We start from the raw sequence: 22,269 nt of genomic DNA, 5'->3' as shown, positions 1-22,269 counted from the left end.
CTTCTTGTCTCATCAGTTGACTAGCTGTACGACCAGCTGCTGCAGAAGGTACGGCTGAGGTGCTGTGCAGTGACCTGTGTGTGTTTCTGCCAGCTGAGCAGCTTTTGTAGCCCACGTTGCCTGGGGCAACAACTCACTTACCAACTTTGCCCTTTTAACGCCAAATATCTGAGGTGTAAACTTGAGAGAGCAGCTAGCTCAGGGCTAATTACCATCATCTGCAGACACACGTGTGCGAGCACTGTAGTGTAGAAGGGGGGTGCTGCCATACTCTAGTTTTAGTCTTCTGCATCTCGGTGTTTTGGGAGTTCAGGGACCGGGTCCCTGACCACCACGTGGAACAGGAGCACCAGAACGGGTAAGATGAAAATTTTGTGCGTGTTTATTTGTGATTGTGCGTACATGTGCCCTTTCACATACAGACATATGTGCCCTTCTACACCCCCCACGCCAATAAACAGGTTCGTGGTGGGCAGCCAGAGAATGCACATGGACAGAAATCAACCTTTTCAGCCGCATGTAAGTTACACATGGGGGGGGAAGTATGACATCTGAAATCAATTAATTAATTTTCACAGTACTCAGACTGCCCATCTCAAACAGTTTGAGCCTGTTCTTCAAGGCCTCAGTGGCATAATCCAATGTCACTGTGCACACTCACACTAAAGATGGGTGTAGTTGCATCAGTGAGGCCTGGACAAATCCCCAGTTTGCCACCTCACGGTTATCAACCCAGCTACTTGCCACCACGCCCCATAAACTTAAACACAGTGTGACACACTTAGCTACTCATTTATTTTTTTAATAGAAAGCGGGGTAACTCTGTATTTTTAACATGACACTTGGCTAATTAAAAAAAAACCCCACACTAATCTTTTGCACCTTTAAAAGTGAACTTTTGGCCAAGAAAATAGAATTCAAGCAATGTCAGTCTGAGTTAAAGTGTCTCCACAGGCTCGGTGTGGAAGAGCTTTCTTCACAATCATGAATGATCAAATCGCTACATAAAGAGCTATTTTAACAGCTGAAGTAAATGTATTGTTAGAAAAATGACTTCTTAAGATGCAGTACAACTGGACTAATGCACGTTATATAGCACAGTTAAAAATATTCTCTTCACTGAAACGAAACAAAATTACAAAGTGAAAGGCAAGGGTTTGGTGGTGGTAGTGGGGTGGGGGTGTCTGTCTACATGTACATACCAGTAATATACATTTAAATATTAAAAAAAAAGAAAGCAAAGCATAACAAGGTAAAAAAAGGACAAAAAGGAAGGAGGAGAGCATTAGTGTCTGTCTCTGGGCTCTACAACCAACTCTTCTCCCATGGGCGCTGCCGCCATGGGGCAGCTCAGGAGGGGCTGGGGGGGGGGGGGGGGGGGGGGGGGAGCAGCTGCATGCACGGCCCCTTCCCACCCGAATTTGGCTGTGACATGGCATTAGGCAATTACTCATCAGCTGAGTCATTTCTCCAGAATGACAAACACATTTACATTAAATTATTAAACAAAACAAAACCCCCAAGCCAAACAAAAACACCCCAAACCCTTCAAAGTAGAACTGCAGGAATTTGGGACCTAAAAAAGTTGTTTAAGACCATCAAGACTGCTGCATCAAAAACCAGACTGAGGGGGGGCAAAAAAAAAAAAAACCACCCACCTTATGAAAAACTCAGTTCATGTGCTTGGTAACAGCAGGTTATGTTTGGTTTTAAATGTCTCAAAGAATCCTAGCCTCCCCCCCCCACACCTGCTGTCTGCAGTATCACCAAGTGACCGTCACTTGTGTCACGGAGCTCTTTCTAATGTCTAGCTCACTGGAAATAGGTTTAATTATAAAGAAAGAGCTAAATAAGCCTTTTTTTTTTAAAAAATCATTTCTAAAATCGGAATGCTCTCCCCCAGCGGAGAGCTATCGCACCAAATGATCAAACTTAGTGAGAGAGACATTAAAATACGTTCCATTCAGAAAGCCCAGAAGAAAAACTATTTTATGTGCCCATAGTAAGTGGATGCCACTTTTTTTTTTTTTTTTTAAACTTCTAAAAGAACAAGAATTTAATTAAAAAAAAAAAATGTTACAAAAGGCACTATTAAGCTTGCAAAAGCATTAAGTGCAGGTTTTTAGGTCTGTACCAAATCACGAACCTACTGCAGGGTGTACAGCTTGCGCATGGAGCCGTCGCGCTGCAGCATGCGACAGCCGTCAAACCGGCAAGTGCTGGACTCCTGAAGCCAGAGCGAGCTACGGGAGGCACGCAGCCCGACCGTCCTGCCTACCACCAGCGCTGCCGCGGCCGCACGCCCAGCTTACAGCCCGCCGCGGAGGCTCCACGCGTCCTCACTTACTGTGTGGCACCAGTGACCAAATCCATCCCTCTTCCCCAGCACAGCCTCGGCAGATCTTAATTTTCTGATCAGATTTACATTGTAACGATAGGTTTTTTTTCCAACTAACGAGCTATCAAGGCTAAAGAACGCTGTTTCTGGAAGCCGCCTTTCAAGCAACATCACAACCACTAAGCTTGATAGGGAAAACTGGCCTTTTGACAAGCATTCTTCAGTCTCGGCGTCCTGCTGCTGAAACAAGTCATTCTTACAGAAGGCTAAAGAATAAAATTATTGGCTGCTGTAACAAAAACTCATTACCACGTCAAGACTACAGACATAGTAAAAGCTTACATTTCAATAAAAATATTTCTAGTCCTTATTCCTCTCTCTTTACAGTTGGGAAACAAGGAGCCACACCATGGGTCACTGGCTACCACTCTAATACAGTACAAACTAGACCGTTAAGGTATCTTGCTGGTAAATTTGCTGAAATTATTGCTGATGTGCTTTTGTGTAATAGCTATTCAAATCTGCTAATGTTAAAAGCTTCTGTGGGGAAAAAAAAAATCAGCTAATTTTTATATAATTTTTTTTTTAAATCTTCAAACTAACATTTAAAGGAATACCAGAAATCTCTATAGTGCCTTTACTAAAACACTCAGTGTATCACGGTGTCTTTAACAGCCTCAGAACAAGCACAGACCGAAGGTTTTCAGTGTAAATACGTGCATACATACACACATATGTAGAGGGGCGTGTGCGCACGCGTGTGTATTCAACCGTCTAGACCATGCTGCTGGCTATCAACGCTTACTTCCCCTTTACGCGCGGGGTTGCGCGTTCATTCACACTGGCTACGGGAACGCTGTCGATACCCGGGCTTTGATTCGGGCTTTGCACTTTGAGCGTCCCCTCCACGAGGGGAAGGACGTTTTACTTCCCGCCATCGATCTCCTCCTGTAAGAATTCCGTTCACCGATGACGTGCTTCCGCCAGACTACCCAAGCAAAAGAAATGCAGCTGAGGGCTAACGGGTTCATTACAACAACGACAACCGGTGATAGTGAGATACCACCGGTTCTAAGTACAGCTTCAGCTCGCTGCTTACTGGCACCAAGGGTTAAGTCATAGCTACTGGACAACTGCACGGACTGTCACTAACTTCTTGCATATCACCAGTAATCTATCTCGTATCTGGCATAAAGACATATATTCAATTTTTAACATACGGTTGTCCTCAATTGAGGAAAAATAAATAGCCAAGTACAAACCTCATGTCACTTCAGTAACATTGTCCTTTTTTCCCTCCACTCTTAACAATGAAAATATAATTGAAGTCCCAGGAAGATGAACCGTATTTTAGTGGGCAGGAGGCTCTGAAAAATAACGCAGTTTTAACAGGGCATGGTTGACACAAGCCGGACTGTAGCGCCCGGGACTCCCGGGGTCTGGGGAGAACGAGGCGGCGTTGCCGTATTTTCCTGGACTTCCTGTTACGGGACTGCTTCTTCCTGAATTAGAATACACTGAAGCATTTGGGAGGCCAGCAGCGACCGTCTGGGACCTGAATCTTGCCTTCAGCGCTGGACTTGGCCAACTGAAAGAAATGAAAAGTCATTTTGCATTTTGTTAAGAAAACTGCAGTAAGGAGAGCAGCGCTTTTACTCGGTATCACTTGTAGCTCTTAGAAATAATGCACCAGCAGAAAAAAAACGTAACTGGTACGAGACAGGTCTGAGAAGAAACAGCGACAGCACAACGGATGATACGTAGCCGTGCTGCCTCATCAGTGTCATTTGCTCCCAAAAGGCCATTTAAAAGCAACGGGTGCTTGTGCAGCACCTGCACAATTTCAGCCCAACACCCCGACCCTGGTTAGTGCCGCAGCTCCGGCTGTGGCTCAGAGTGATTTCCCTCCCCCTCCTTTTTAAAAATAACCTTGGGGTTTGGATGCCACAAATGTAGTTTGTGCCATTTTTCCATATAGTAATTGTCAGATTTTTTCTTAAATTAGTGAGATCTAGGATCTAAAATTTCTTTGAAAGCAGAGCACAGTATTTCCTTTGTCAAATTAAAAAACCTTTTCTGCAAAACCCTTTTTTCTCTGTTTTATCTTAAGCAAGGCAGAATGACCAAAGGTTGATTCTAGCGTATGTGAATCATTCCTGTTCCTGCTTTTGCATGTGAAGCAATTTCTTAAGATGAGCCACTACAGAAAACATGCTGTAAGCTAAAGATATTTTAGAAAGTTTTTAAAAACAAATAAAAAACACCACCACCACGCCCGAAAGATACACATGCACACAGCTTATTTAAAACCTTTTGACCATAATTTTCTTCTGACAGACCTACTGGTATCTGTATCATTAGGTCTGATTTCTGCAGTCAGAATCCTACATACCTAACACAAAGTGCCTAGTGTGTCATTTCTTCGCTTTTGGCAGAGGTAGCACTGCAAAATTAAGGAAGCTGACAGAGCAAGCCCTGGCATTGTCAAATAATTACAGTAATCGTTTTTACTTATGCGATAGAACAGTGATTACACCTAAAAACCTTGTGTTCAATTTTAGCACTTTAGAATAACACTCTGGACCTTTCAGACAGTGGAATAAGAATGAAAAAAGCCTAATAATTAGCCTATTTCTTTCCACAAAATTAATCACAAAAATCAGGGGATGAGAGACTTTGACTTTGCGCAAAGTGAATTGGTCCAAGGACACTGTATCAACCAGGCATACGAAGATACTTGCCTGTTGCTACTCCACTTTACACCACAGAAAAATCTCAGTGATCATCACGGTTTTTTTTCTAAAACTACACTCGACAGCCCTACTTCAGTGCGCTGGTTGAGACGGAGACAAAAGCAAGCTCTCCCCTTCCCGGCGCTTAGCCCTGGGCAGCATCTCCGTCCACTTTAACCCTCTGCCCTTCTTCCAGCCCTGCCACGTGGCCTTTCAACCCTTCCCACAACATGCCTCCCGCTGCAGTCTCTGCTAACTTAACACAGCTGCGCTGCTCCGCTGCTGCTTCCCAGCTCCTGCTCTGAATCCTGTGGCCAATAAAGCCAGTCTGTTATATTGTGCAAATTCTCACAAGCTCTGACAGAGCTTTAAAGGTTCTGTCTTTAAAGCATGTTTTGAAAAATTAATGTTTAATACCGAGAACTTCTTAGTGGAAACAGTTCTCATAAGTGGAATTTCATGCATGTAAGAAAGCTAGAAGAAACAAAAAACCCAGAAGTCAGTACAGGTCATCTGATGGCTTTCCATTCCTGCTCCCTTCCCAATCTGTTGTGTGGCACCGGGCCATCTGTTTCTTTTCTGAGAACTTTATCGTGACCATACCCAAACTGCAGGCTGTCTAAGCAAGGGACTCTTCAGCGTTCTGGCCAATGTCTGTCGCAATGGAAATAAATCCTCATGTCAATGCAAGTACCAGAAGCAGCCACTTGTACGAAAACTGTCGCTGTGGGTCCCCCAAAGCAACAGCATTCAAAATAAAACGTATGAACGGCGTAACGCGTATTCAGGTGTCCCAACAAATGCAGTCTGCTTCCACTACTTGTGCAGCAAATCATAACATACTCTAAAAACTTAACACGCCCCATCGCTGATGCTGACAATTCCTTGGGAGTGGGTAACAGAGGGTAAAAATAAATTCACTTTAACATGGCTCTGCACAACCTAAGTACCTCAAAGCAATACGACGTCCTCGCACCGCACCCACAGCAGGGGTGAATTACCAACTGGCATCACAACCACCAGTAAGACCAATGAAGGATCCAAGTACGAAGCAATGCATCAGCAAACCGAGACATCTGCCAACTGGGAAACACACACGCTCTCGAGACCTTCATTTTCTGTCCGATTTGTCTGCACAGGTATGCTGAAGTTACCTGGAACTGCGGCGTAATGGAAGGAATTTGACTGCAGCACCAGTAACTTTCTTTACTAACAGACACCAGCCAGAAAGACTTGGCCATTAATTTCAAAAACACACTAATAGTTAATAGAGTTGAGTATTTAAAACAAGGTTTTTGTGAGCAACAAGGCCTGAAATTCTACCTGTTCAAGCTGTTCTGCTGCTGACCTGCTAAAAATTTTATTTGAACTCATTTGACTGAATTTGCAGAAATACCTTTGCCTGTCAGACGAAGCGTACGACTGCACCGCATGTTTCCATTTGTAAATCATCGGGTATTTCTGTGGATCAATCTCTACTGCTTCTATAGCTGCTAAGACATCGCTATCCAGCTTCGAGGGCTGCTCCCTAGAATATAAGCAGAAGTAGATGAAAAGAGAACAATGTGTTTGTTCAGGCAAGAAAACATCCCAATTCCAAACCGTTTATATTTGATGTAAGCAAACAAATTGCCCACGCTCCTCTAGAAACATACTTTCTCTATGCACTTCTTCCAGCAGGCCCCCGCACAAATGGCTGTCCATTATTACACAGGAGCCTCATAAACAGAAGTTCTGAAAATTGAACCTGAGGACATCCCAAGAGTGTAGTAAACACTTTGTTAACGTAAGTCAGGCTCATCGTGAAGCCACAAGCCGGTCAGATGAATGGTAAACAGCAAAGTTAATGGAAACGGATTTGGATACAGAGGAGGCTGCTCCCTCCTCCCGTTTCAGATACGGTGTTCAGGTAATTAGTTGCGAGGGAACTGCATGGCTACTGTACAGGCACTGAAGCACTTTCAGATGATCACACAGGGCTGACTGCAACTAGTGTTGCTTACTATCACATAATCTCAACCTTGCCGTCAGTGGTATTATAAAAAGCATCTTGTTTTGCATACATAAACCACAGGACAAGTGAGTGTTAACAAAGACAATTCTTACCCGAGCAGGAATAACTTCTTAGAATTGTCATTTCCAGGTGAAGCCTTCAAAACAAATTTCTGGGAGCAAAGTTCTTGATGTTGTTGTGCCTCGTTAGTCTGAATTCCGGACTCCAGGGACAGCCTCTCCTTTTCTGATGGTATTTTGTGTTCTGTCCTTAACCTGGTCTCTCCAGGTTTCCCTGTCACACTTGGCTCAGAACTTGCCAGTGAAACTGCACAGCAGGTCTTATCCAGATGGTCCTTGGATATTCTCACCTGACTTGTTCCTTCAGCCAGAATTCTCTCTCTCTCAGTTCTTTCAGTGATTCTATTTGGTTCTCCTGCAACCTCTTGTTCTTGGAACGACAGGCTTTCAAATTCTGACATTAAATTGGAAACGGGCAATACAGGGCATTCTTCTCCATCATGCAAGTGCTTTCTGTCGCTAATTATCCTTTCACTGGACACGGGATTACAAAATCCATTTTTGCTGGAAGAAACCGCCTTTTCGTAGTGCCTGGGGTGATCCGATGTCTCTATGATGTCTGCTGTACGCTCCATTGACAAGATATCACACTCGGCATCTCCGATAGCATCAATGCTAGGTTCTCTGGACGCCACAGGTTGGCTGATATTCCGTGCTGCATTTTGTCTGTTTTTAATTTCTTCTAAGCTCATGTCATCATCATCCTCATCCAAAAATGCTCCAACAGAAATAGAATTGCAGCACTTTTTACTCTTGCCTGTAAACAATTTTAAGAAAAGCAACACATAAAAAGACTTTCAACAGAACGCCAATCAAATAAACTAGGAACAAATACACGATCTTTATGCCTTGTTCTATTTATTGAAAGCCCTCCCTAATTTTATTTACGCAACAGCATGAACAGGCCTAACTAAAGCCACAAATGCAAAATGACAACATTACGGCTCTGTCTTTTTTGCAGATAACCTTTTATATCCTACGCTTTTGAAAACTATTTCCTACACTCCTCACTTCATCATTAACCAACAACGAAGGATAAAGTCAGGATAAAGCAGAACAGGGTAGGAAGATGTTACTAATATAGAATAGCTTAAGTTTTCATCTCTTCCAAAGCACGAAGGCTTACTAGTCCCACGGCTACCCTTCAGGGTCTTGTCAGCCCCGTTTCTCCCCGCACCAGAGCCCCTTCAGATCTGCCGTCACACAGGAAGGAAGGAGCACAAAGATTTGGGACCAGCGTGTGCCTTCCATAAACACACGGCAAGCAGCGGTCTAAGAAGGTATAAAAGCTTTCCTGGGTTTTGTTCAGTGTGTCTTTCACCCTCAGCGGTAAAGAATTATTCCTTTATTTTGAGAAGTTATTTATCTGTATCTGTGGGTTACAAAATTCTCTAAGATGAATTCCCAAATGCTCTGAGTAAAAACATACTGAAGGTAGAGGTCGTCTTATAGGAATTTCATTTGGGGGCTACAACCAAATAAAGTACTTCACATGAAAGGTAACGCACATCTAACGAGGTCTGTTCCAGTCCGCCCACATTGGCAGTGTTGTTAGCTACTCTTTCAATACTATGACCAGACTGTTTGGACAGCAGATTAGTAATAGCAGCCGCAGGAGGTGAATACTACTTCCCCTGGGCACCAAGCTGCTTCTCTCCTTCTCCCTAGGTAGAACCTGTTGTTTGTAGCGTTTGCCCTTTTCTTACCAGAAGGGTGTAGAGTTTTGTATCTGTTGCAGGTTTCATTTTCCCCTGTTTCTTGCTGAGCCTTTTCGCTCATTTCCCGATGACTCAGGTACTCTTCTAATTTTCGCAACCCCTCCTGGGAAGACAGATCAACAAAACAGCCCAGAAATTCCCAGTATTCAACCCACGGGAACCCCAGCTCATGAGCTAACTCCCTGCAATAAATAAAATAAAACGAATCATTTGTGAAGACATAAATATTAGTTTGACAATAACTTTTCTGAACACATTTTATGAGCTATTAATAGGAGTACAAACGCACAACTAGGCAACACAACTCTGCAACAATCAACAGTCTGCAAAAGCGATACACACATCCTTAGCAAACACAGTATCAGCTAATTTCTTCTATAATGCTTTTCAAGTTTAATCTACTATTCTTAAAGTCAGCACCATAAATATTGCAATTTTTAAACTGACTGTATGAGACATCAGATAGAGACGAATCCCCACTGATACAGGCATAATTTGAACACCGCTCCATTCAACAGCTTTTTCTATTTGGGAATGGGAGCGGGTAGGAGGAAGCAAGGGGTTATGTTAAAGAAAGAAATCTAATCAGCTTTTAACAAAGGATGTTTTTTCCACATATTGCTGATACAAGGTATTTTAACAGCAAGGACACATACCACAACACACAGCTTTTATAAAGCAGGACATTTGTATTAGGATCTTTTCATTCTGCTACCTGTTTAACAATCCCTCAATTTTACAGAAAAAGTAGGCTATGCGTAATTTTAGGTCTTCTGACAAATTAGGCAAGTAAATGTTTGAGAAAAGAGTTTTTTACGTATCATCCGTAATAATTAGAATACCTTTTTCTTTATTTCCAAAGCTAAGAAAGCAAGCTCTCACATTTTTAGCTGTTTACACAAAAATACAGTAAAAATCCAACTACAATATACTTCATAAATATTTCTGCCGGTAACTTTTGCCCTAAGATATTGTTCAGTAAGTAATAACCGTACTCCCAGCACAAGTCTTTTGCTTTTAATTGCTCTATTGCTAATTTTTTACACAGATACTCTTTTAGATACCTTCCAACTCTTTCAACACCTCTCTCCAGATCAGATTTCCTGACATTGTGAAAGAAGCCAGCCCTCTCTCGAGGTGGAGTCTTCCAAAGCCTGCGAAATTCTTCAGCCTTTAAAAAAAGGAAATAATTTTTAAAAAATACCCCGCCAATGCAAAGCTAACTCAGTGCTGGCTGAATGCCTGCCTATCGGTCTGGAAGACACGCACCTGTTTGCTGCCTGCATGTGAACAACTCAAGTTCTGCCACAAGTATTGCTCAACTCTAGCTAGGAAGAATCTCATACTGGACCTGAAGTTACTCCTCCCAGTATTACTGGTTACTTTGATCTCATAACTGCTTATTAAAACAGTAAGGACCATAATGTATAACCACCTTAAAGTAAACTGCATCAATACTAAGTCTGGTTTCAATTTCTTGTAATTATGCCTTGTCACTTTCCCACGCCATTATGACTTTATTTAGTGATAAATGCTCTCTTGGTCACTGGTTTCTAGGATGCAAAGGTGATCTTTTTATATGGATATATTTAATTCCACAGACTTGCTACAATTTTTAGAATACATTTTGCTGTTTATGTTGAAGTTTGAATTTGAACTACTAAAGGGAATAAACGAATGGATTTTTGTAAAATCCCAAACTTTAAGCCTTTATATGACAAAGATCAGCAACAATGATGAAGAATTACATTCAGACATTAACAGTATCTGTCAGTAATCAAAATAATGCATTGTTTACACACTAGGTAAAATTTTTCAGAGCATTTCTGTCAGGTGAACAGAAAATTGACCAATTTAGAAGGAAAAGCATTAAGCGCTTTGGTAAAACTCAGTCCTGGAAGAATTCAAGCATTAGATGACAGAAAGTCCTCATTTATTCACTATTTCTAAAGCCATCATACTTCCAGCATGTTCATATTAAACAGATGAGTGAAAGAAATGCCTGCAAGTTTATAATACATTTAACTGGTATCTAAGTATTCCTCCTGAAAACTAAAGACTTTGCTTTTCTACTATACAACCAATACTTTTTCCAAAACTATCCCAACATCTACTACCTGGTCGTCACTTTTTCCATTTAGAAAGAAAATATTAATGTTAATTCAACAAGCAGAGGTGATAAACTGCTTTTAACATCCAGTGCCAATTTCTAGAAATGAGATAAAGATATAGTTAAGATTTTTTTAAACCGATTCACAGTCGCATTGAAAGGCTTTATTTCAGATTAGAAAGTTCGAGCAATTATCTGTAAGACAATGAAAGGTTTGTCAAAGAGTGCTCTTTGAATAATTTCAATAGGGAAAAGAAAAGAACAACTTTCTTTTGACTGAACTTCCACTCGCCTTATTTACACCACATGTTTCTATGTTTCCAGCCACAAAAAATACGTAGAAGTCTCTGTGCTGCTCCTTCTCCATGGAGGAACATCCATCTCTCCAAGAGAGCGCCACAATCTGCAACGGGAGCAAGCTACGCCACACAACGAACTGTGGGTGGAACTTCTAATGGTTCTTTATTTAAAAAAAGGAAAAAAATAGGCTTTAGAGTCATATGAAGTTCTGTCCTTACCTTTGAGGGGCTCATTGGGCCTGCGAAAGCCCTTATCGACAGCACTGGGTCTTTGGGGCTGCCAGTGTATTTAGATAAAGTTCTCTGGGGGCTATCGTCTGTCTGATCGGGTGACCATGGTGCACCAATGACAGGAGCTGAGGAATTGTCTTCTGCTCTCAAGAGTGGTACATAGTATCGACCTAAAATAAATAATACAAAGGTTTCTCACGAAGTTTATGTCACGCTATCCTGCTGCTTCTTCCCAGAATATCAGTACACCCATATACTTAACCATCTGACTTTATTTCATTAGTAAAAATACCTGTAATTCAAACTCACTGTTTCAATATTTATTGCCTGCTTACAGATTGGATTTTAGCACAGGCTCCCTTCTCTCTCAAATGCAGAACCACCTGCACTGATATACATCCCTTCCCTAAGGATCTTCAACACATTTCAAAACCTCCTTTTGCAAATGCCTAAACCCACACGTGACAAAACAGTGACAAGTTCTATGTTGAAGCAATTACATGACTCCCCAGCGTGACAAATAAATCTCTTGCTCTGTAAAGGTCTTTTGTTTGCTTTTCGATTAAACTTTCTGCTTCAGGCTCGCTGAATAAAATAAGGGCCATGCCTATGTTACAGAGCTATGAGGACAACCTTGTGATCCACACAGTAAAAGTTCTGACCATGTCATTTATAAGACAAAAAGCTTTCTGTTCCTTGTCAGCTTTAGAGTTTCTCTTTGGTTTTCATAGCACTGTACAGCAGCATCGTTTATGAACAGGAACGCTACAGAAAGCAAACAGAATAGAAGGCAGCAAAGGGCCAAAATACATGCCTGATATAGTCTAAAACTCTGAATACAGACCTTTCAAGTACTCTCTCAGTTTTTCTTTCAATTCTGCAGATTTATTCTTGCTTCTTTCACAAACCACCTGTTAATGTAATTTTGGTTGGTTGTTAGTAAAGGGTAAGACTTCAATCTCGGACCAATTGCAACGTGTGCTCTTTTTGAATAGCCACATTAATGGCCTCTACCCATCTCATCCAGTACTTTCAATTCATAGTAGAACTAACCACTAAAACACATCCACATCCATCAAATGGATGCTGTAAGGAAAAGGCATTGAATCATAAAATCTAGAACTTTTCCCCGGATACAATCAACACTAAGTAATTTTAATGTTATCAAAGATTTATGCTCTAATCATGACACTACTATCTTACTACAAGCCTTCTATCTACAGTAAAAGTTTGAACTTGAAGACTATTGATTAGGCGTAACGTTTTCAGTTTTGTTGTGGACATGGAGAGACTTACTTCTGCTGGAGTTTGATCATATTTGTTTCTTGGATTTTTTACAATAGCTGGGTGTGAGGTAAGCACATTAACAACGTCCAAATTCCCAAATTTGCAGGCAAAATGCAATGGAGTATCAAATCCCTGCAGTGGGGAAAAAGGGAAAAATCACGTGCATTTGGAGACATGATAAAGTCAATCCCATGTATTTTATCTTGAGACTAGGAAAAGCAAATAAACGTCATAACTAATTGTCAGGGCTCTTCATAGATCTTTTCCCACCACCCTGTAAAATAATGATTATTAAACCCCACAAAACTCATGAATAGCTCATTTTGCTAGAAGCGTCCTCTTCTATTCTCTTTCCTTCTCCCTGACACATCCTTAACACCTTCCAGTTGTTTCCATAATAATAAGAAACCGGCAAACATTCCAATCTTACCATTTTATCTGGTGTATTAAGGTAAAGGTCAACAATATATTGGATGCGATTCTTCAACATTGCATCATTATCATCTGGATACATAAGCCGCATAAATTCAGGATTTTCCAAAGTGTCCAATAATAATTGGCAGATACCAGGTTGATTCTCCTTGGCAGCAACATGCATGACATTGTACCTGCACCCCTCCTGAAAAAAAAAAAGGACACACATTAGAATGAACTGAAATCTAAACAGCTTGCTTAGGCCCATAGGCTTAACTGACTTAACTCTGCAAATACAAAGGTTCCCACACTGAGTCTTACGTTTAGATTTTTGTTTCTTAAAATTTTATTAGGAAAAGATGTTTACAAAACAGTATGTAAACATTCAGAACCACAGTAAATTATATGATATTGTAAAGACCGATGCATCTTTATACCCACATTATTCTTACAATTAACAAAATTATTCTTATACTCTAGTCTTTTTTTTACATGTAAGGCAAAAATGTGGCAAAGAAGGTATATTAAGATATCACATAATAAAAGGAGATAGTGTATAGTGTTCAGTGTATAAAAAGCAGGAAAATGGGGGTGTGTGTATATATATGTAAAATTCAGTTTGCTGTAATGTATTACATACAAAAATTCAACAGCTTCACAAAGCTGGTCTGATAGAAGCCATTTGTTAAAGTAAGATTGTCAGCATCTGCTGAGCAGTACCTCATACGTGGATTTTAGATGCAGAGCACACTTTGAAATGTAATGATGGTGCCTAGGTGTAGGCAGGCACCCCCAGCTACAGCCTAGGCACGACCCCGTTCCTTAAAATCATTCTGTTTAAAAAAGACTGGAATTATTTGGAGGAGATAAATACTATATGATGACAAGACTGTTCTTTCACTACTGGATAAAACTAATCTTCCCCTAAAGAACAGCATACTCCGTTTCTTTGCTCTAGCTCTTCTGGAGCACAGCGAACTCCCAGTTACAACGGGCGACTTAGGCAAGACAGGCAACTGCCGTGTTTCTCCTCGCTTTCAGCTATCAATAAACAGTGAGAAACTGCACTGGGGGAACAAGATACCTTCAGGGAAGAGCAGGAAACAACATTCCTTCCAGTTCTGCTTACCAAGCCTCAAAGCTAAATCACTAAACCAGAACTTGGATTTTAACTTTTTTTTTTTTTTTTACCTGTACAATTGTTGGATTGTCTCCCGACCCAATCAGATAGCGAGGGTTGCTCCAAATAAGTTCGGAAAATGTTGCTGTATCTCCTTTCTCGACAGCTTTCCGAAGTTTAGCGGTAAGATCTTGAGTACGTGGACTTTTGTAACTGTTGGCTCTCTCCTTATTAGCAGTTTCGGTCTCAGGGGAGCATAAGCCATCTATCCAAACACAAGCAACATAGATTTCTAGATACATTAGTATCATAGAATCATAGAATCATTTAGGTTGGAAAAGACCTTTAAGATCATCCAGTCCAACCAGTAACCTACACTACCAAGTCTACTCTAATCCAATCAAGGGTAGACTAGACTAAACCATGTCCCCAAGTGCCACATCTACCCGTTTTCTTTTCCGTGATCACTGTTTGCACACCCAGACCGTGAAAAGGAGCTTTTCATCTAAAATATGTATTAACTTTGCATCTTTAATGTACAGGAGTAAAAAAATTGAGGTCAATGACAAGACATTTAAAAATACTGGTAGTCAGTAACAGGGAGGGAGGAGAATATGACTTAATCATCTTGTAAAACTGTTTCAGACTTTAATAGGGACTGGTAAATTTTGTAATTACCAATCTGCTTCCATCCAAACTTAAAAGCAAAAGTCAACAAGAAATCAGAATTTTCTGAATGTTAAAATTGCTTTTGCAGTTCTGTGACCACTGAGTCCCTTTAACCTAGCAACTGGGAATACTGTGAAATGTGATCACTGTTTACCATTTTATTTCTGAACTTACAAACTCACTTAACAGTTAAGTACAGTTTTAACATGTTGTGCAATTTTATCAGCGTCTTATTAAACCTGAAAATCCTGAAGTCCATGGGTAAAATCAAATCCTACCAAATATAACCACAGACCACTAAGCAACACACCTATGCAAGCCATTACCAACATTTCAGCTTTAGAAGAATAGCAACATTTTTTAGTGTAAAATTCATGCGAAGCAGAACGACAATTGCTTTTAGAAGTGACCGGTTTACTTTATCCTAACATAGACCATAGGAACCATACATTGAAGGCCAAACCTTATGCTTTAAGACACAAAAAGCGTCTTTCCACAGATTCCTGGGGCTCTAATTTACTTCTGTGATAGTTCTTTACAAAAGAAATGGCAGGATTTACTCCTGTGGTAGTTCTTTACAAAAGAAATGGCAGGTTTCCCACATACTTTACTACTTCTTTTTATTTCCGTAAATAAACTTTGGTGGTCCTTTCTTGGGAAAGCAACAATTAACTTTAAGAATGACTTTTCCAGCGACAGTATCATTTTATACAGAATTAAAACCAGATTTGAATTAAAAAATTAAAATATGCTTTTTATTGCCTGCTACTAATTTATTTCACAGAAAAAATGTAATTCAATACTGGCTGTCCTATCTATTTATACAGTAATTTTATTTGTTGAGTAAGCTCTGGAGCTGTGATCTAACACTTGTTTACAGCTCATCTTAAACACCAGGGACTAAAGGGACTTCAATTTATTAAGATGCTTCAGCCTTTGAAATTTTTTCTGTTATTAGTATATTGGTTATGAAGCTGTTGCTTCTTCTCTCGTAAAAAATTAAGACTGTATATTGCCTCTGCTGTACACAGATGAACACCCTCACTTACCTCTATTAAATGATCCCGTTTTCACTGGAGACAAACATAAAGAGGACTTGCTTGGAGATGGGAAATAATCACAGATTCCTTTTGCGAACTTCTCAGCATCCTCTCTGTTTGAAAAAGCTTTAAAACGGGACCCCTTGATCATCTTAACGGCTTGGAGAGCTTCCTTTTTATCTTCATAAACATGTATTCTCTCTGCAAATAAGTACAATCAAAGTTAAATTATTTCAATAATCTCAGATTTGAGATTCCTAGATCTCAGATTACAAAATTCCCAGACTATCCTTCCAGCACTGGTCTCAAACTGTTTCTCTACCAAACATGGTGTAAGAATCAAAAGTCCTTTTAAATTTTCTCTCTCAGAAACCGTAGAATTTTACACTCTCCAGCTAGCATCAGGTGGTACGCGTACAGCGTTTGGCCATACACGTCCATCAATCTCGGAACACCTTTTTTAATAGATGGGCCAAGCTCAACAAGCGAGTATTTCACACCCAGATTGAAAGGCAAACTCAGAGCTTATTCACCCTGCCTTACTTTCCACATTCTCTTGTTCAGAAGGATCAGCTATGTAAGTGACCCACTGTCACATCTACCTCTACATAGAACCTTAGGTATGAATCAAATCCTTCTCCTTCCTCTCCTTTTGCATTAACGTTAACTTGCTCAAATTACGATATCCGAATATCCTTTTTATGAGAAAGAATACTTAACTACTGTCTCAGAGTAAACAATCCTTTATGCACTACTGTAATCCTGCGACTAGGAAATTTAGTAATTCCTTACTGCAGTATTCATCAACAAAATGTGAAAAATGACTGATGCTTCTAGATACCATTTGGCATTAAGACAGAAAGGAAAATATGAAATCTGTTAGGAGAGATCATTTAAGCTTCAGCTGATGACAGTATAGTTTTTTGATTATTTGTAGGATTACTTTTTATTCTTGAGAGGGAGTAAAGGCACTGGATGGGTATGAGAGTAGCAGTGGGAAATCATTTTCTTCATCTGAGCTACATATAGTAGAGGATCCTCATGTGTCCCAGCTATTACGGCAGAACACCTGGGATGCCTTATAACTGCGATTCTATGCCTCAGAAGATCCAATAAATGCTATTTTACAGAAACAGAAAAATACTTCCACCAACGCATAAAATACTAATACAGTGGTGTTTGTATCACCTGCTATCTAGAAAAAGGTCTATTTAGACATGCTGGCAAAATGCTTATCACTGGAAATAAAGGAAATGAGTATTTACCATTCCTTGCCAGTATGTCATCATAAACTGGACAAACACCATAGAACAGTGGAGGATCTCTGGACGGTGTCTGAGTACTAATCCGTGAATCGACGCATCCCGCTCCACAGACCGGAGTGGAACAGTTCACGTGCATCACAGCATCTTCTTCTGGAGGGTTGAGACCTACACAGTACCCAAAGTCTGCCTCTTCAGAAACACTTCCATGACCGTTGTGATTCACTCCCGTAGTTTTCAAAGCCTTTTGCGCTTCTGCCCGGCTGCTGCCGGATGGGATGTTTCGAGCAGCCTCCTCTGACAGGGCAGATCCTTTTTCCTCCAACGCTCCTTGCTGCTCCAGCAATGCCTGAGCCAATTTTTTTTCAAAAATAAACCTAGTAGTCGAGGTAATAGGCCCACATTTCAGTCCTGCTCTTACAATTTCTTCTCTAAGCTCATCAGGGGTGAGCTGCTTCAGTCGGGATAATATTGCATCCATCGTTATTTCACCTACAGGAAAGGCAAAAAAGAGAGGAGATAAAGAACAACGCAACTTTTTTTTCTGCTATTTAAATGCTGTATTAAAACCAAGGGAAAAAGTGTCTCATAACAGTTTCTCTGATTCTGAAGAGATTATCGCAGTCGCAGAGGAGACAAAGTATTTTTCAACTCAACACATTAAAAGCATTAAGCTATCAGACTTACACCAAGAGTTTATTTCCTCCTCTCACAACTGCTTGAAAGAGTATTTACAGCTTACATTTTATTCTTGTTTGTCCTTTTCAAATTTCTTTTGGTGTGAAAATTCAATCCAGAATATTTATGCATGAAAATTCATGACAGGCTGAGAAATATTTCATTCCTGCCAAGACAGGAACAATCCACGTACGTAACGGAATACAAGAACACGATGACTGGTTAGCCCCAGTAAGAGATTCTGGCCAGGCAGCACCTACAGCACTATTTCTGTTATTTCCGTAAGAATTTCTAGCTGACAGAAGTATAAGGCAGAAGCGTGATGCAGCAACCAGGGGAGTCTGGCCAGGAGGCAAGGCTGGAAGTGTTTACGCAACACGTTGTTTCCCAGCCCCTGTTTGGAGAGCAAACAGCCAGAAGACCAGAACAGCTGATCTTTTCACATTTCCCTCTCTGACAAAGAGCAGGAGCTGGAAGAATTTCTCCATTTCCAAAGGAAAATTCTTCTCTCTGGTACGATACTACAAGTCCCCCAGCTCCCCTCCCTCCATGTAATCCACACGCTTACAGCTTCTGCACGGTCAGCGAGAAGATACTAAAACCAACGTGGTGCCAATGCAAATTTCTTGCTGTGAAAAACACAACAGAAAAATACAAGATTTGCGCAGCTCAAGCACTTAAGAAGCTTTAAAGTTATTTCATCGGCTGCTGCATCCATGCGCCTCCACAAAGGCTGTGACTTTTTCCTGCTGTACGCTCTTGAGAAAGGACAGCTTTAGGACAGAAATGATTAGCCAGTCGTATTCCTTCAGCTTGCTTTCACTCCCTCCTTAAATTGACCCTTCCTTCACCGCCTAGCCATTCTATGGGTTATGCTGCTTTGGACAGGTCCTATGGCATTTTTAGTACTTTATTTTCAATTCCAGCTTTCATCCTCAGTTTATGAAACTTAAAAACACTCATTTGCAGCTTCTCCACATGAACTGATTTCTATTTTTTAAAGCGTGCTATTTTTTGGAATAACACAACTCCTAATCTTACTCCACTAGAGACAAAGCAATCTCCCAGGCACGCAGTCAGCATCACCTGCAATTTCAAGTTAAATAGCCTCAAAAGAGCATTTGTGGATGCACGTGGCAGCGTGAGAAATGTCCACAATTTAGGAGCTCTCCTGCTTTACGAACGGGGCGCACAAGCAGTCCTTAACACGAGCTCTGAGGGGCAAGAGCCTTTGTCTGGGGAACTAACGTGAGGTTTGAACGCTGAAAGGCTGCACCCTCGCGCGGCAGGGACGTGGCGCTCTGAAGACTGGATCCTAGTAAGGCAATAATTCATTGTGTCGGAGTGCACAAACTCAGAAGTAATTCCAAAATTGCATCTTCATCCCAGGCTCGCAGTAGAGTCAAACTTCCTTATTTTTCCACGTGCGTTGCCAATAGTAGCATCGCAAAACACACCAACAAAACAGACATGACAATCTTGCTTTTTAAATTACCCAAGGATTAAGCTGGTAAAGAACAAAACTTTTCATATATTAAAAAAACCCCCACAAATGCACACAGCTGTTTTCATAACTTTTACAACAGTCGATACAGCCAAGTAAAATTCTCACTGGAATCTAACTTCGAAACTATTACATTTCTAATAATAGGAAATACTATGGAAAAAGATGTTAATGCTAAACCTTAAGTAGGTTTTCACATATTATTACAACTTGACAGTTACGCGAGTTTGAGAGTTGTTTCCTTTGCAAGCCATTTCTCTTTTTTTTTTAATGTCCAATCTTAAACATCTTGTGGTTAGAGAGCATACCTCACTCCCTGAATATTTCACAAATGCTAACTGGAACCTCACTGAAATGATGGGAAATGAGAGCATTTCAGCTTTAAAAAAAAAACAAAACCAAAAAAACTGAAAAAAGCCCACACCAAACTGTGGCAAAGCCACAGGTGATGCTGCTGAGCTGTCTCCCCAAAGTATTCCAGTTCCCTTAGGGTTCCCAAACCTCCAAGCAACTCATTGTTACGATTGTCTGCCTTGCCCACAAGACTGCAAAGACAGATGTGAAAGACCTTCTCACTTATTTTTATTCTTAATCACCTACTTTTTAATAAATTTGATGCCATTATGTTTTAATCAAGGGATAAAACGTGGCCCTGAGGTCAATTATAAGAGTATCAAACCTTGCTATACTAAGGATTTTCTTTTTGAGACTGTGTAACTAAGCAAACACAATAAAGATGAAAACTCAAGAGGGAAGCAAGTTTATTGCAGAAACGACTCAATGAAAACACTTTAGAGTCAACATAATATAATGCCTTAAAGAATTAACTCAGGAAATACTCTTATTTTTAGGGTTCAGGACTAGCACAATCGTTCTGCGGAAGAGCAGACCTTACATATGTATGATTCATGTATGTGGAGTATGCAGGCACACGCAAAAATTCTTTCTTCTTGGCTTGTGGTTAAGTAAAAAAATGTCGGCAAGGAGTAATTTCTCTGGTATCTCATGTTTTTATACAACTTGGCGCCTAAGATTTTCTTTCTCAACTATGTAAGAAAAAGTATTTATTTCATGCGTCCATTACAACTCAGGCACAACTAAATCAGAGGGTGAAATGACGAAGCAGACCAACAGTGAAGAAATTAATCTTTGGTTTAAGATCTACTGTTAGCACAAAGAGTTTTCTACAATAAACTTGCTGTGGAAACAAGAAAAACATTGTTGGAATGACAACACAGAGCTCTCATGAAATACGTTTGTGTTGCTAAGGTGGATAAGCGTTTATTGATTTTTAACCCCATCACTTATTTTGAGCAACAAAACAAATGGTGTGACTCGCAGACCTGAGAAATAGCGACTGCCTGGTTTAAGATAGTCCTCGGATCATTTGCTACATGCAGGTGCAAAAGGTGATTATTTGAACCTTAAAATGCATTTCATGTAATTTCAAACGATGCAGAGTACCGCCAGCACGGGTGCAGCTACCTTTTGCAGTTGGGCACGCCAGGTCTTGCAAGTTACCCTTAGTGGCGTTGCCAGTATGAATAACTACTGTAACAACCGCACGCTCGGGGCTTTTTTCCAAATCACCCAAAATCTGGAAGGATGAGTAAGAGTTGCATCTTCCCTTGTCTTACTGCATCAGTATGAAACAGCAGAATCGGTTTCAAAAATAATTAAGGCTAGTACTTAAGACTATTAAGAGGGAACGAATGACTGGCTTTTAAGGATGGCAGTATTACTTTATTCCAGTACTTATTAAACCGTTTTGTAAATAAGCAATGTAAGAATGCTGATTTTTTTTTGTTTTCTCCTTTTTGAGGCAGGAGTTAAAGCAGAGGCACACGCCGTCTGCGGCTGGATTTTGCCTGCTAGGATTTGCAGGTGGCGGGAATAATCGTGGCTGTGCAATCGGGCATTTAGGCGATGCCGCCCGTTGCCAAATTAGCCAACAGCTACCAAATACGTGGCAGAAACAGAACTGCAAAACAAACTTGCAATAAGCCGCGGGGGAGCCGGGGCGAACAGAAAGGCGGGGAGGGGGGCGGGAAGGGATTTGTGAGGAGGGAGGGCGGGCGGCGTCTCTGGAGGCAGGCGGGGAGGCGGGCTGGGCGCGGCGGCCCTGGCTGCCAGGGAGCGGGACGGGAGCGGGAGCAGGAGGAGGGCGGAGCAGGCAGCGGCCGGGCGTGCGGCCGCCAGCCCGGCACAGCCGTGCGGCGGGGAAGGAGGGAAGGGGGAAAGGATGGAGGGAGGGAGGGAGGAAAGAGGGCAGCGCCGGGCACCGCCCGCGACGCCGAGGGATCGGGGAGCGGGCGCGGCAAGCCCCCGGCGGCCAGGCCCCGAGCTCCGCCGGCGGGAGAAGCCCCCCCCCCGCCCCAGGGCCGCGGCGGCAAGGCGGGGCGGGAGGCCGAGCGGCCGCAGGCCTTCCCCGGGCGGTGCCCGCCGCCCCCTCCCGCAGGGCGAGGGGCAGCGCCGCCGCCCCCGCGTCTCTCACCTGCGCGGCTCCCGCTGCAGCGCCGGCTCCCCGCGGAGAGCGGCGCCGGGGAGGAGGAGGAGGAGGAGGAGGAGGAGGAGATGGCGGCCGCCGCCGGCGCCCCGCGGCCGCCCGGCCTCCTCTCCAGCAGCCGCAGCAGCCAGCCCACCGCGCCGATGACCGCGCAGGCGGCCAGGAGCTCCCAGCCCGGCCAGCGGCCCCAGCCGGTCCCCCACAGGGAGCCCCAGCCCCCGGCGGCCCCGACCCACCGCTCCATGCCCCGGCCCGCGCCCCGCCCGCCGGGACGGTACCTCCGCGGCC

General features: G+C 42.0%; 1 protein-coding gene across 1 annotated transcript; it reads right to left on the bottom strand.

Annotated features, from left to right (window-relative positions):
* Positions 1–2,322: 2,322 nt before the first annotated feature.
* Positions 2,323–22,240, bottom strand: ANKLE2 (ankyrin repeat and LEM domain containing 2). Its single transcript, XM_075718297.1, has 13 exons — positions 21,970–22,240; positions 17,297–17,785; positions 16,041–16,232; positions 14,394–14,587; positions 13,219–13,407; positions 12,798–12,920; positions 12,346–12,412; positions 11,490–11,671; positions 9,926–10,032; positions 8,850–9,043; positions 7,177–7,900; positions 6,467–6,598; positions 2,323–3,926 (listed from the first exon to the last, which is right to left on the bottom strand). The coding sequence occupies exons 1-13, from the start codon at positions 22,223–22,225 to the stop codon at positions 3,689–3,691; spliced, it is 3,087 nt and encodes a 1,028-aa protein (XP_075574412.1). The 5' UTR covers positions 22,226–22,240; the 3' UTR covers positions 2,323–3,688.
* Between the last annotated feature and the right edge of the window lie 29 nt (positions 22,241–22,269).

This window comes from Pelecanus crispus, chromosome 11 (genome assembly GCF_030463565.1).
Source record: "Pelecanus crispus isolate bPelCri1 chromosome 11, bPelCri1.pri, whole genome shotgun sequence".
Lineage (NCBI taxonomy): Eukaryota > Metazoa > Chordata > Aves > Pelecaniformes > Pelecanidae > Pelecanus > Pelecanus crispus.
The sequence above is the reverse complement of the archived record's forward strand: the minus strand, read 5'-3'. Positions and strand labels throughout refer to the sequence as shown.